The sequence below is a fragment of the Pagrus pagrus genome (genome assembly GCF_965226575.1).
Source record: "Pagrus pagrus genome assembly, chromosome: 7".
Taxonomy (NCBI): Eukaryota; Metazoa; Chordata; class Actinopteri; order Spariformes; family Sparidae; genus Pagrus; species Pagrus pagrus.
Genome location: NC_140191.1, coordinates 13,644,915 through 13,658,919, shown reverse-complemented (window position 1 = coordinate 13,658,919; position 14,005 = coordinate 13,644,915). Strand labels below are relative to the sequence as shown.

At 42.7% G+C, this 14,005-nt stretch overlaps 2 protein-coding genes across 3 annotated transcripts; one reads left to right on the top strand and one right to left on the bottom strand.

Annotated features, from left to right (window-relative positions):
• Positions 1-1,015: 1,015 nt before the first annotated feature.
• On the top strand, positions 1,016-5,588 carry LOC311260407 (NADH dehydrogenase [ubiquinone] flavoprotein 1, mitochondrial-like). The gene is made up of 10 exons (XM_084358191.1): positions 1,016-1,105; positions 2,289-2,371; positions 2,470-2,640; positions 2,745-2,928; positions 3,006-3,195; positions 3,323-3,535; positions 3,631-3,797; positions 3,896-3,977; positions 4,784-4,929; positions 5,036-5,588. The coding sequence occupies exons 1-10, from the start codon at positions 1,022-1,024 to the stop codon at positions 5,129-5,131; spliced, it is 1,416 nt and encodes a 471-aa protein (XP_084214317.1). The 5' UTR covers positions 1,016-1,021; the 3' UTR covers positions 5,132-5,588.
• Positions 5,589-5,793: 205 nt separating this feature from the next.
• On the bottom strand, positions 5,794-13,983 carry khdc4 (KH domain containing 4, pre-mRNA splicing factor). 2 transcript variants are annotated; one of them, XM_084358171.1, is made up of 14 exons: positions 13,826-13,983; positions 13,225-13,402; positions 12,159-12,287; positions 11,985-12,064; positions 11,835-11,887; positions 11,577-11,755; positions 10,950-11,161; positions 10,763-10,823; positions 9,902-9,962; positions 9,492-9,790; positions 8,894-9,055; positions 7,701-7,810; positions 7,509-7,594; positions 5,794-6,595 (listed from the first exon to the last, which is right to left on the bottom strand). In XM_084358171.1, exons 1-14 carry the CDS (start codon positions 13,852-13,854, stop codon positions 6,363-6,365), a joined length of 1,872 nt encoding a protein of 623 aa, XP_084214297.1. In that variant the 5' UTR covers positions 13,855-13,983; the 3' UTR covers positions 5,794-6,362. The 2 variants fall into 2 exon arrangements, with proteins under 2 accessions (XP_084214297.1, XP_084214298.1); XM_084358172.1 differs by having other exon boundaries at positions 8,894-9,037; positions 13,826-13,982.
• Positions 13,984-14,005: the final 22 nt, after the last annotated feature.

Genomic DNA, 14,005 nt, shown 5'->3' with positions numbered 1-14,005 from the left:
AATGTCCCACAATTTAATCAAAAAAGCACTTACATGTCTTAAAAACGGCGGTTGCTAACAAGCAGCTAAACTACATACTGAACACGGCGACTCATCTCCTCAATAGTCCTTCTTTAAAGGCCGACTTTAGTTGCAAACTATTCTAACTCGAACTTTACAACTTGTAGATTTATCAATTTATAGAAAACATGTATAGTAATTGTGTATTAATACACTTAGTGGTGACGTTTAAGTCATGCGACCGTCTGTTTGAGCCTGACATTAGCTTCAGTCGTGGGAACCAGGGCAATGCTAACGTCAGTGTTAGCCTACAATATTATTTCATGCCTACACCACTCTGTAGTTAACTCTATGAAACCAAAGTCGGCCTGTGAAGACGGACTAGTGAGTAGATGAGTCTCCGTGTTCGGTGTGATGACGTTTTATGTCCGTGTCAACTTCTGTAGTTTAGTTTAGCCACTTGTTAGCAACCGCCATTTTTAAGACACGTAGGCGCTTTATAATTATATTGTGGGCCAATTAATGTTGTATTTTATGTTGTGGAACAAAACATGTAAATATCTTCAGCCTGTGGTAGCCACAAACCTTATTTCAGGCAGTAAACTGAAAACACAATCAACAAAACTCATTGAGAGGCGGGAACTAGTTTTAGGACTACAAACTACAGCGCAGTGGAACCTGGGTACATTTGATGAATAATCCTATCCCTTTAAATAATACCCATGATTATTAATGATTAATGATTAATGCTAGCTCCTCACAGTGACCCTGATACTGACCAATTAATATGTGTGTCAAGTGCATTGGTTACCTGCCGGGTTGCCGCAGGGGAAGCTGGGAAAGGATGTGACGTGGTCGGTTAATCCTCTTAGTTTAATTAAGCTGAACCCGCAGGCCCACACTTCAACAGCGGAGGGTTCACAAATCGATTAGAGAAGTCAGACGTGGAGCAGGAGGAGTAGGTTTGAGGTTTGAACCGGTCGGAGGTGAGTTGGAGGTGCTGGTCCAGCGGCTCTGCAGGATGCTGCCCCGGCGGATGCTGTGGGGCGCCGTGCTGCGTCAGGTGGCTCCGCGTCTGACCTACAGCACCGCAGCACAGCCGCAGGTAGGCCTGCCCTCACACCGCAGACTGCACCGGCCCGCAGGCCTGCTGTCACATACAGGCCGGGAGAGTTTAGACACGGAGCAAGTCACAGCTATTACTAAGAGATTAGTAACAGGACTATTTGCCAAGAAGAGATTAACATGATCTTTAATTAGCTGTTCATGATGAATTTGTCTTAATAGCCTATGTTCAAATTGCATATTGTTCTATATGACAGTGTTATAACATTGATTTAATCTGACTATTAAAGAGGTATATTTAATGAAAATGTCTTAAAAGGCATTGTGGATGTGCACTACTTAAAATTAGTGAGGGATATTGGAATATTTGAGTGTTTCACTTGATTGTTTATTCTGTGACATATCAGAATATGTCCCCCCAAAAAACGCGACACATTTCATTTGACTTTAATGCATCTATATCACCCACTGAATTTGAGGAATATATTTACTTGCATATATTTTAATTATTTTGCAGAATATACTAATTATTACCATGTTTCACGTACTATAAAATGTAATACAAATGTTTCAATGTGCTGTACGAGTCCCACTGATTGTCAAATTCATTCAATGCTGTTTTCTGAAATTAGTTTTGTGGTTTTCAGGTCTGTTGTGCACTGATCACTGCAACATGCGCAGAAGTTTTTAAAATTTCTTTAAACATAAAAGGGCTTGAATTACATTTCAAATATATATGTATATATATATTCATTTCAAAAACTTCCCATATTGGCATGTATCAATGAATGTATATGGAAGGCCTCCTATGTGTTCATATGATTTTTCAAATAATGCATTCTAGTTTTCGCTATTATGTCAACAAATCGATGAGTCAATCAACAGAAAATTACGAGCTAAATTCTTTGAGAATTGAACAATAATTTTTTTAAATAAAAAATGCTAAGAATGTGCTGTTTCCAGCTCAGATGTGTGCACAGATGTGGGTTTGGACTGCTGATTTTACAAAAAAAAAAGACATTTGAAGATGTCACCTTGGGCTGTGGGAAATTATAACAGGAGTCTTTGCTTTGTCTGACCTAATCGTCAGATGAAATTGATAATGAAAACAATCTTTATTATGTATGTTAGGTATGGCAGCTCTAATTTTCATGCGTCCATCTTTGCAGTCACCTTATGTCTGCTTTGTCAGTCACACTTGTCTTTCATCTTCCTGTCACCAGGTGAAGCCAAAAAAGACCACATTTGGCCCTCTGAGTGACCAAGATCGGATATTCACCAACTTATATGGCCGTCATGAGTGGAGGTATAAATATGTGAGACAAAAACAGTTTTGCATCAACTCTAATGGCCTGAAACTCAGTAAACACACTATTTCTCTCATCCCCTCCCTCCTCCTGCCAGACTCAAGGGAGCTCTCAAACGAGGAGACTGGTACAAGACTAAAGAGATCATACTGAAGGGATCAGACTGGATCCTGAATGAGGTGAAAATCTCGGGGCTTCGAGGCCGAGGAGGCGCGGGTTTCCCCACCGGCATGAAGTGGAGCTTCATGAACAAACCCAGTGACGGCAGGTAGGAACAAGAAAGGAAGACACAACCGAGATCTGATTCGCCTGAAGCACTGTCCACACCAGTAATGAAACTCTGGTGATGTTTCCTTCATTACTGTGTTTCAGGCCTAAGTACCTGGTGGTGAATGCCGACGAGGGGGAGCCGGGCACGTGTAAAGACCGTGAGATAATGCGTCATGACCCCCATAAGCTGATAGAAGGCTGCCTGGTCGCTGGGAGAGCAATGGGCGCCCGTGCTGCATACATCTACATCAGAGGAGAGTTTTACAATGAGTCGTCAAATCTGCAGGTATACAAAGGCACAGATAGATGGCTCTTCAGTCCATAGATGCTGTGTGTTTTATACAATGTTGTCACTCCAAACAGGTGGCTATTAATGAGGCCTACAAAGCCCAGCTGATAGGGAAGAACGCCTGTGGCTCGGGGTATGATTTTGATGTGTTTGTGATGCGGGGAGCCGGAGCATACATCTGCGGGGAGGAGACGGCGCTCATCGAGTCTCTTGAGGGCAAACAAGGGAAACCCCGACTCAAGCCGCCGTTCCCTGCAGACATAGGTGAGATGACAGCTCCAACATCCGGTCTCCTGCTGGGGTTAATTATGGTTTAAGAAACTGCAAAATAGAGTTATGTTGTAATTACAGTCCTTGGTGCTTATCACTGTGTTTCTCTCTCTCCCTTAAGGGGTGTTTGGGTGCCCGACGACAGTCTCCAATGTGGAAACGGTTGCTGTGGCGCCTGAGATCTGTCGTCGAGGCGGAGCTTGGTTCGTCGGCTTCGGGAGGGAGAGGAACTCTGGGACGAAGCTGTTCAACATCTCCGGTCACGTGAACACGCCGTGCACGGTGGAGGAAGAGATGTCTATTCCTCTGAGGGAGCTAATAGAGAGGCACGCAGGTGTGTGTGTTTACTGTCCACCTCTGTGTTGATGCAGGTTTCCTTTTTGAGATGTTGACATGACTTCCTTTTCTGCTCTCATATGATTGGCGCAGGAGGAGTGAGGGGTGGCTGGGACAATCTATTAGGAGTGATCCCAGGTGGGTCCTCCACTCCCATCATCCCTCAACATGTGTGTGATGATGTTTTGATGGATTTCGATGACCTGGTCCGGGCAGAGACTGCACTGGGAACCGCTGCTGTCATAGTGATGGATAAATCGGTAAACACACTCCTGAATACTGCACACAACAAAACACACTGCGCCCTCAGCGACTATCAGCCTGCAAAGATAATCTGAGAACTGTATTTTTCCTCCAGACTGACGTGATCCGAGCCATCGCACGCTTGGTTGAGTTCTACAAACATGAGAGCTGTGGACAGTGCACCCCCTGCAGAGAGGGTAAAGAACTGCAGACGTATTTAACACTAAATGCATCACCTCATTATGACCTTTGATTCCTCTTATAACCAACACTGTTGCAGAACTCTGTTGCCATTTCTCTCTTTAATAGGCTGGAATAGTTATATACATACACAAACACCTCAGTGTGATCGGTGCTGGATACCAAGAAGTCATGATGAATACGGCTGAAGTTCCTGCTCACTGGAATCAGAGCTCTCTTAAACTTTTACTACCAACCACATGTGGTACTTAAAAAAACAACAAAAAAATACACTAAGTAATTGCATCCCAAAATTCAGAAGTATTAGAGGATAAGTTCACCTAAAAAAAGGAGAGGTTCACGCTCATGATTTTAGCTCAGCAGCCACAGGGAAGATTTTACTTTAAAATGTTATAAATAACGTCTTTTCAAATCAATTTAAGATCTCAGGCTTCCAGAGACTTCAATAACATCAGATGAGCTTTATGGAGCCATTTTCTGCTTTGTTATATTTTTGGGTTGTTTAACTTTTTTTTTTTAAAAGTCCCCATCTTCTTCAGTAGTTGAGGGGGGATGCTGCAACGCTGTTTTGCTGTGAAGCTTCAGAAGTTTTGTCGACTTTCCATCAGGATGGAAATGAGTAGATCATTTTCATTTTAGGGTGAATGTACACTTTAAAATCAAAACACACTTAAAAGTATCAAAGGAAAAGTCCTCCTCATTCCCTTTATGTGGGTATTTGCCAGAAGAAGACGACTTATGTTGTGATTTTAGTGTTCTTCTCTGTTGTATTCAACTTTTCTCCTTTTGTCCTCTCCTTCAGGAGTTGACTGGATGGATAATATGATGTGGAGGTTTGTTCGGGGAGAAGCAGCCGTTTCAGAGATCGACATGATCTGGGAGCTGAGCAAGCAGATCGAGGGACACACCATCTGTGCCCTTGGGGACGGAGCTGCCTGGCCTGTGCAGGTGAATTTACAGATCTAATGATGAAGCTGTTCATGAAACACGTACTAATTAACATTTTAACACATTTTTTTTCTTCCTATTCACCTTCCATTTTTTCTATATGCAGGGACTGATTCGCCACTTCCGGCCAATCATGGAGAGCCGCATCACTCAGTATAACAAGAAAAACCCTCCAAGGGAGCCAGATATTGAGATGATCTGAGACCACACAGCATCAAGTCCTTCACTACAGTATAAATAGCTCATCATGCTTTGTGTATACTATTTTTTTTAATTATAGTTTTTAAGTGCGATAAGAGAATGCACATTGCAAGTTGTACTGCTTCAATGAAATGTTTCAAGTTTAAAGTTATCATCATTGCAAAACCTTCACAGACATGTTTTTAAGGGTTTTCACACAAGGATGATTGGTACATTTTTGTTATCAATTCTGCAGCAAGTTGGTCACTTAATCCACTATTTAAAGTGACAATAGACGTTTTGCTTCATCGTATCATTATGAAGTAAATGCTGATTGCACAATTTAATGGATGTAGAATAATGAAACCATCAATGTTTATATTGGTTCCCTATAAACCTCGCTATCACTATACAGTTTTGGTCATCTGGGAAAAGGAAGCTCAACTGGTGATCTACTTCTATTACAGACTGAATGATTGACTGAACTTGAGTTGTGTCCTGTGTTGTTATTTGCGACTCTGAGGAAAAATGAAACAATACAGTTGTCTTTACAAAAGTGGCAACAATCATACCACTTGGAAACGCTAACTGTTGACAGCTAATTGGCGGACTGGTTTTGTGATGTGTGGCAGAACAGACTTTAATAAGGAAAATACACATTAATTAAAGAGTCACAAGCTCAAACACTGCAATAAATTAAGTTTATTTATTTCATAAAAGCATGAAATAAATTCAATAGGTTTACTACATGTTAGTCCAATATGATCTGTACAAAAAGACCATAATAGAAAAGGATGATATCACCGACAGGCAGAAAGGAAAGAAAAGGGGGTGAGACAAAGTAGGAAAAGCTGTTTTTGGGGAAAAAATTTAAAGAAGTGATGTACAACATCTTTGCTTGTGAGATTGTTTTTACAATGACACTATATTCAAACACTTCACCTGGCATGTGATTTTATTCCGTTCCAAATAAAACTGGAGGCAGAAAATCGCTCATCTGATCGTCTTTACATCCACAAAATAGTTTGGAATATCAGTCCTTCAAATGTTCATCTTCAAACTATAATGTGTGCACCAAAAAATCAAGTATTAGTATGTCTATGCAGACCCAAGTACTAAAATGCAACCAACATGTAGCTGTTAAGAGTCATCCATGTGATGAGCGGGACATGAGTGATGGAAGAAGACAGGCTCAGTTTGGGTGAACATCCCGTAAGACTTCGGCACAAAGCATTGAGGGAGATTTTCCTGTTTTAGGGTGCCATCCAGAAAGGCATAGACTGCGGCTGTGGCTGTGTTTTAGCACGCGGGGGTGGTGGAGGAGGGCAGCGATAGCCCTGTGTCCAGCCTGAGGAGGTGGAGGTAGGGGGAACTGCCCCAGGGTTACCTGGCCCTGAGGCTTTGGAGGTTGAGTGGTCTTCCTCTTCATCCGAGGAGTCGCCTGTGTACGACACCAAACCAGTTTTCAATCTCTTCACTGTGGGTTCTGAAAGGAGGAGAGGGGAGGCACATGTGGGGGAGGGAGGGAGAGAAATATGGGGAGAGAAAAACATACACAAAAACAGCAGCAGCACAAATTCATTAATCCAAACACATTGTGGGAGAAACAAATAGTTAATAGATTTAAATCATAGTTTGTCAGCAGAGTAGAGAAGGGGGGCAGCCATTCGAAAGCAGCCATTGGTTGGTGGGGAGCGACAGTGTTTGGGCCGTCCAATCGAGAGGAAGGACGGCATCACAGGGACGAGTCGTGCCCCACCCCCAATCAGAATCCAGCATCGCCCCAGAGATACATGGAAGAGAAGAAAAACACAGAGAAAAAGAGAAAAACACAAAAACAGGAGAGATTCTCGTTAGTGAGGAAAGCAAAACAATAAACAGATACACCAGACTGATGATGTCATCAGAACGGGACGGTAAGGTGGACTCGACAAATCAGACTTCTTTATAAAAAAGGACTTAACAATGCATAAAAGATGTCAGGTCATAGCTCCATCTCACTATCTGGAGATTTCTAGTCACAGCAGCAGAATCCTGTAAGAATCATAAGAAGCATAAGGGCCAGTTTGAGGCTGAGTATGAGAGTGTGTAACGCTTCATTAATCTAATCTGTCACAGAAACGAGGGGCCCTATTATTCAAATCCAGATTTTAGGCCAACTAGGTGTCATAATACATCTTCTGGGGCTTCATGTAACAGATATAGGTCTCAAGTAAACTCCAGACAGTTAGACATGGTCCAGTGGTCCGGGACAGGATTTACATTTTACTCTTTGCAGCTCTACTTTAAGGCTGTGAACAGATCCAGGCTGAGCTTATAAAGGGGCAGAGTCCACATTCAGGACGTGTGGATTTGGATTTGGGCAGGGATTTTGTCAATCCACGGGATAATGCCCTTACCCACGGCGCATTGCGGTACCCTTCTCTCCTCCATCTTGGGTCTCACTCCATTCACAGGCAGCGGGGGTGGAGGCATTAGCTGCCTACTGCAGAAGACAAAGAGAGATGTGTCAGCTAACAACTGACCCCTGAACACCATTAATCACTTTTAAATTAATTAACTGTAAACTACTACACCAAAACTATGCGTACCTGTCCCTCTCACTCGGTGGGCCAGAGGAACTCGGTGGTGGGGGTCCTGTGGTCTCCGGGCTGCCCACTGGGAAGCCTGCACCTAAATTAGTCATATGAATGGGTCCATGCTATGAGCAGAAAAACACACAGGCCTGATTAGCAGAGATCCTCAACTAAACCCTGTCCTGTCACTTTAATACGACTAATAACTGGAAAATAACTATTAAAATCTTATAATCTATCAATCTCAATTTTCCATTAACTCCCAAAGCAAAATAAATCAATTTAAAATATTTTAAATGACTTGGAATTGAAACTAATAATTGTTTATTTTGTGATGATACTGAAACGACTGATCATTTATTTTTCCAGTGTGTGTATCCTGAACCTTTCTGGCTACATGTCCATGACTGGCTTTGACCAAAGTTTCAAAATTGTTTCATCTTTTCTAAAAAGGACACTGTTTACAGATAATGCACGATAGCAAAGATGTTTAACTGGTTAATAACATTCTTAAGCCCTATTCACACGGGACTAGTATTACCAGCTGATCTCATGTAATTTAGAAATTACCACCGGACATTTGCGTTTTGTGTGGCGCATTCACCACCTGGATATGATGTCAAAGCTCCGCAAGCGAAGCAAAACGTCTGTTTCATGTTTTTTTAATGCATCTGATCCCATTGGTCTTATAAAAAGGATCTTTGAGCCATGTTGTTTGTACATAGGATATTATTTAATTAAAAAAATATATAACTTATTACTACACCAGCATCAAAGTGAAATAATCTGTCACTGTGAATATCTTACCACAAGTCTGATTACACTGACATTTTTTCCAGCCTCTATGAAAGACACTTGAGGCTGATCAGTAAGAATAATACCTTTTTTGATACTCCATATTATCAGTAGAAAGACAGGAAAACTGTAAGTGAACACAACAGGAAACAGGCCATGCTATCTCAAACAGTGTACATAAAACACTTACAGAAGGTGGATGACATGGTGATAGAAAAATCACAGACAATGAATTAACAGAACAGCTATTGACAGAAATGCATATGATTGGCTGATGAAATTCAACACACACTCACACAAACTGTACTCGATGTGGATATAACAAGGGGGACTAAGGTGGAGAAAAGTAAAGAAGGGCGATAAAAGATCAGTATAGAACGATAATCTGTAACGGTGGAGGAGCTGTTTATCACCTGGTATCCGAGCAGGCCGCTGTTCCTCTCGTCTGGGACCTCCTCTGTGAAGCGTCTTTTCTGCGGTGGGTTGGCTGGGGTGGCAGAAGGTGGAGCTTTGGGTGGCACTGCAGCGGATGGAGGAAAAGGTACTGGAGGAAGAGTCTGCAGAGAAGGAGAAAACTACAATAATTCACATTATTGCAAGTATTATTGCTTTGCAAGCTATTATGGTTGTCAAAACAATCGATGCTTTATTAAAACACCACATGCTTAAAACCATATGATGCATTTAATAGAAACAAAATGACTGGCGCTATAGAAAACACAAAAAAGTGACTTATTCTTGACAAGTTCTGTACAGGTTGTTAGTAAAAAATTTGAATAAATTCTCCTATTTTGTGTGCATCTGACTTTTGGTATGCTGTGGTATCGAAAAGCTATCAAGTTTTGTTTTTTATACTAGTATTGTATCGAATTTTTAAATGCTGGCATTGTGACAAACTTGAACTCTATACAAGTGGTGAAGACAAAGTCCAAATTTGTTTCTTGTTTCACAGAAGGAACTATTATGCTTTACGTCTTTCATTAATAGAGGACTTTGTGGCGCGGTTGTTACCTGTGGCATGGTGCCTGGAGCAGGAGCAGGAGCAGGTGCAGGGGCAAGAACTGGAGCTGGAGCAGGAGCTGGAATGGGGGTAGGAGCAGGAGCAGGGGTGTGGGCAGGGGGGAGGGGGTACTGAGGAGGCACACCTGCAGGTGCTGCGGGAGGTATAGGAGGTGGGACTGTGTAAGGTGGAGGGAGAGGTTGGGGCTGAGGTGGTGGTACGGGCATTGGGTAGCCTGGCTGATAACCAGCAGGGTGGTAGTACGGAGGCTGCGGAGGCATCCCGTTCACCACTGGGGGCTGTGCAAAACCTGTAGGAGGGAGAGGAAACAGATCAAGTCAGGCTCTTTCAATCTGACTGAGTATGTTAGTATGTTAAGTGATAAATCTAAACCATAGAGAGACAACCAGCTATATTTTACCTTGTTGTGTTGGCATCATTGTGCTCATTTGATTGAGGAAGCGAGAGTACTCTGCATGGACCTAGAGACAAACAAACATTCCACATAAGGCTTTTTAGTGTTTTAAGAACTAACACATGATTTATTGATAATCATAAGACAACAGCAAAACAGAAAAGTAACATCACTATATTTCGGAAGAAAATAATGTGAAAACTCTGTCACACACCTACTTAGCTTCAATACAAATGAAACAATAGCTATCAGTAATACCTCCCTTTAGAGCAGAAAGCTGCGTGTGAACAAAGTGCAACTCAAACTTGTGGTCTACATTTGTGGTATCAAAAAACACCACTATCGACCGCTTTGTGACTGCAGATAAGTTTTATCTCATCTCAAAGCTCAATCACACTGCTCATACCAAAAGGAAGTGCATGTTAATTTTTTCACATCAACTTCAAGCTTTGTTTGCCAGAGTGGCAACAACAGGCTGGTAATGACAATCATTTCTGTTTGAGAGAGTCACAACATTTGGAAATGTCAGTAGAGGCCAACAGGGATATTAGTGATCAATCAATGATAGATTACACATGGCTAGGAATTTAATTAGGCAAGCTGGAGTACATCCCTGGGACATTCTCTTTAACCCTGTGCCAAATCTCCAAACAGTTGCAATAACTAAGCCCTACACAGCCAACTATCATGGTCAGTGATCTGTCTCTTCCTCTAACAAAGGTCAAAAGCTTCCATAGTGGAAAAGTGCACATTCGTAATTTTAACTTATACCGGAGTGTCAGTTGTACTGGGAATGGAAAGGCAAAGAGCTGGAGTCAAGTATCAGTATCGTGGTTTCTTATTTGACAGTAACAGGAAATAACTTACCGTCTGAAGCAAGTTCTCACACAAGGTTTTTGCAGCTGCAAGCCCTTCTGGTTTAGGATGACTGGAGAGAGAGCAGACTGCAATTAGTTCTGGTGTTTCCACAATGCTACAAAGCCAGTTGCTCAAGCAGGAATTCTGACATGCTTCATAGTTCATAATCTTTCATAATTCATTGGACAGCATCCACCTGATATAGATGTACATGGGTTCAAAGGCCTCTCGTCCAGACGCAGGCTCTAAACAGCCCGATCCTTTTCCTCTGAGGAAAACTTTGGCTCCAGTTTCAGCCTGGATATGCTGCAGGTACGAACAGCCAGGGCCCTCCACCCGCTCTTTGACAACAAACCCTGGGATTGCGTGCTCCAGGCCTACAAAGACTTTATCTTGAACATAATGCATCTAAGAAAAGGAAACACAACATAAGGACAAACATTTAACTACATTAGTCTAGGTCATTAAAACCATCCACCAGTTATGAGGTAAAAGATGCCATTAAATGGCCTATATTATATTTCTCGGCACATTTACACTCAGAAAAGTATCTGAATATTCATCCCGAACCTCGTACAAATACTGTAGTCAACAAATACATCCTGCACCCCTCGTTGTTGCGTGACAACAACACCCATTGTTGTGCAATGTAACACAACTGCTGCTTCATGAGGACGGGGTTCATGGATTTGCCTCCAGTTTCTATCGAGTGATTTTCAATTGTACTTTTACTAGCCGGAGGTCGGACATGGTCATGTTCCTAGTTGTCTGGAACGCAGCATTAGTTTGTGGGATATAAAAAGACAAAAGGAAACTTTCATACCCCGGACTGAAAGTGTGGTTTGTGGTGGGTCATCGGGGGCAGTGATGGAGGGGGTGGGTTGTGCTGCTGGTAAATTGTGACAGAAGCTCCACTAGGGGAGAAGGTCGAAGAAGAAGATGAGGCAGTCGCAGCCTTCACCACACCGTTGGTGATGATCTCTTTGATTCTATTAACTGCCCCTGGAGAACACGGGAAAGAAACCGTCAGTCATGACAAGATATATGAAGACATCCATTCATGACTGACTGAAGTACTGACTGTCAACGAGCTCCCTAGTCTGTCCTTGGACGTGCAGGTACAGAGGTCGATCCCTGCGTGGGAAGAGCAGAGGGGTTGTGTCAACATGAAATAATTACACAGCAGGTTTTTAAGATCAGTTGTCCACAGTAAAAGGGCGCGAGAATTCACCCTGGAAGCGCTTTCCCCTTCTCTTCTCCAGTCATGTATCGGCCTCTGGTTGAAACAGCAGCACCGCTCACTTTACTGATCTGCAGACAAACAAAGTGTTGGAGAGTGCATATCAACAAATAGCTACCAATAACCTGAATTCTGAGAGATATCATCGTCCACATTGATACTGACCTCATCCTGCGTTTGTCCGCGCGTCAGGAGGTTTCTACAGGTGATTGGGACGTCGTTGATCTCAACCTCAGCTACGACCAGGTCATCCTTGGCCTTTGCTGGCATTGGAGGCTTCCCAACACCTATAACCTGAGAGAGCAGGGAGAGAGATGAAGTGTGTGTCACTCCAGATTAATTGGGGCCAGAGACTATACTAACATTTGGTGTTTACTGCAATAACGATTTTTTATAATACAAACTATAATTCAGTTAAAGATGTACTTTTGAGGAAAAATAAGATGCTTGGGTGATTTAGACTTATTAAACTGCCTTGTCCTGTTTATTGAACCAGAGCCTCTAGGGCAAAGGCCATTTTGGCAGACCCTCGTCACCCTCTCCATGCAGAGTTTCGACTCCTGCCATCAGGGAGGAGGTATACTTTACCTAGGAGAGCCAAATCAAACAGATATCCGAGATCATTAGTTCCATCAGCGGTTGGGTTCCTGAACAAGCTGTAGCTTTAGTTGCTATTGCACTACACAAAGGACTGATACACTCTTAGAGCTTTATCATATTTATTTCATTTTTTATTTCTCACTGTCTTTATGATGACCTCCTGTATGTTATGTGTTACGTGACGTCACTATGTACTGTATCCTTTCAGGCTGATGCGTACTGATTGTGTTGACTACTGTTGATAGTTGCCCTCCAAACATAGTATAATGGCCCTGCGTCAGAGCGGATACGATTTGTATCAGTTCTGTACTTGTACAACCGGAGTGACAATGAACAGCCGGAGTGTTTATTGTCACTCCGGTTGTACAAGTACAAAGTATGAAAATGACAGTAGTGATAAGGTGCATTTGTATAAACACTATCTATACCTGTATGTACATGAGACACAGACAATATAACAAAATGGAAAGGCAACAAGGGTGTATAGTAAAATAAAGCAAAACAGTATAAAAACAGTGAGTGATTCATTGGTTGATGGTGCATGTTGTGTATTAATTTGTCAGATGTTGCACTGATAGTTGGATTGTGTAGAGACTAACCACCAGGCATCTAATGTGATGCTCCTAAATACCTTATCTGGGGGGCCCGGGGTGCCAATCTGCGAGGGTTTGAGTTTGCCCTTGGCTACCAACATGGCATTAATCTTGGCAGCCACAGCAGCTGCAGCATCCAGAGCCCCGGTGGGTGCAGCCTCAGCCTCCCCCATCCCACCAGAGCCGGGGCCGGGCTGGTCCCATTTGCTGCGGCGGCTGTGAGGACAGAAAAACATGACAGGAAAATAAAATAATGACTGTAGAGAAGAAAGGAGAAGAGAACTAACCTATACTTGGACTTTGTTGGTATAACCTAAGTCACCCTTACAACTGCTACAGTATTGTTGATGTTTTGGAAACTGACCAAGAGGAGAGACTATGTGTGTTCGCTCTTATGTGATCATTACAGTACATGCACACTGAAAACCCGCATGCAGTCTTTGGAAACACCTTACATAATCTGCAACTATATAAAGCAGAGCTAGCATGAACCAGAGCGCAGCAGCGGCAGCCAGACAACACTCCGCCATGATTATGTAAACTACCGTTAGCTAGCTAGGAGGCTAACTGAAAGCATCCGGACGGCGGGTCAAATACCACAGAAAAATATAGAAAAACAGCCCATTTTTACACACTCACCCGCCGTTTTGGGTTCCACAATATGACATCAATTTCCCGTCAAGCGATTTTTTTCCTCTCAGTGCAAAATAAATGCGAAATAACTGTGTTTTGGCTGCTGCACAGTGTCGTCGGGAGGCTGTGCTGGCTGCTAGCCACGGTAGCCACAGTAGCCACTGCAGCTACATACAGCTCCGTTTC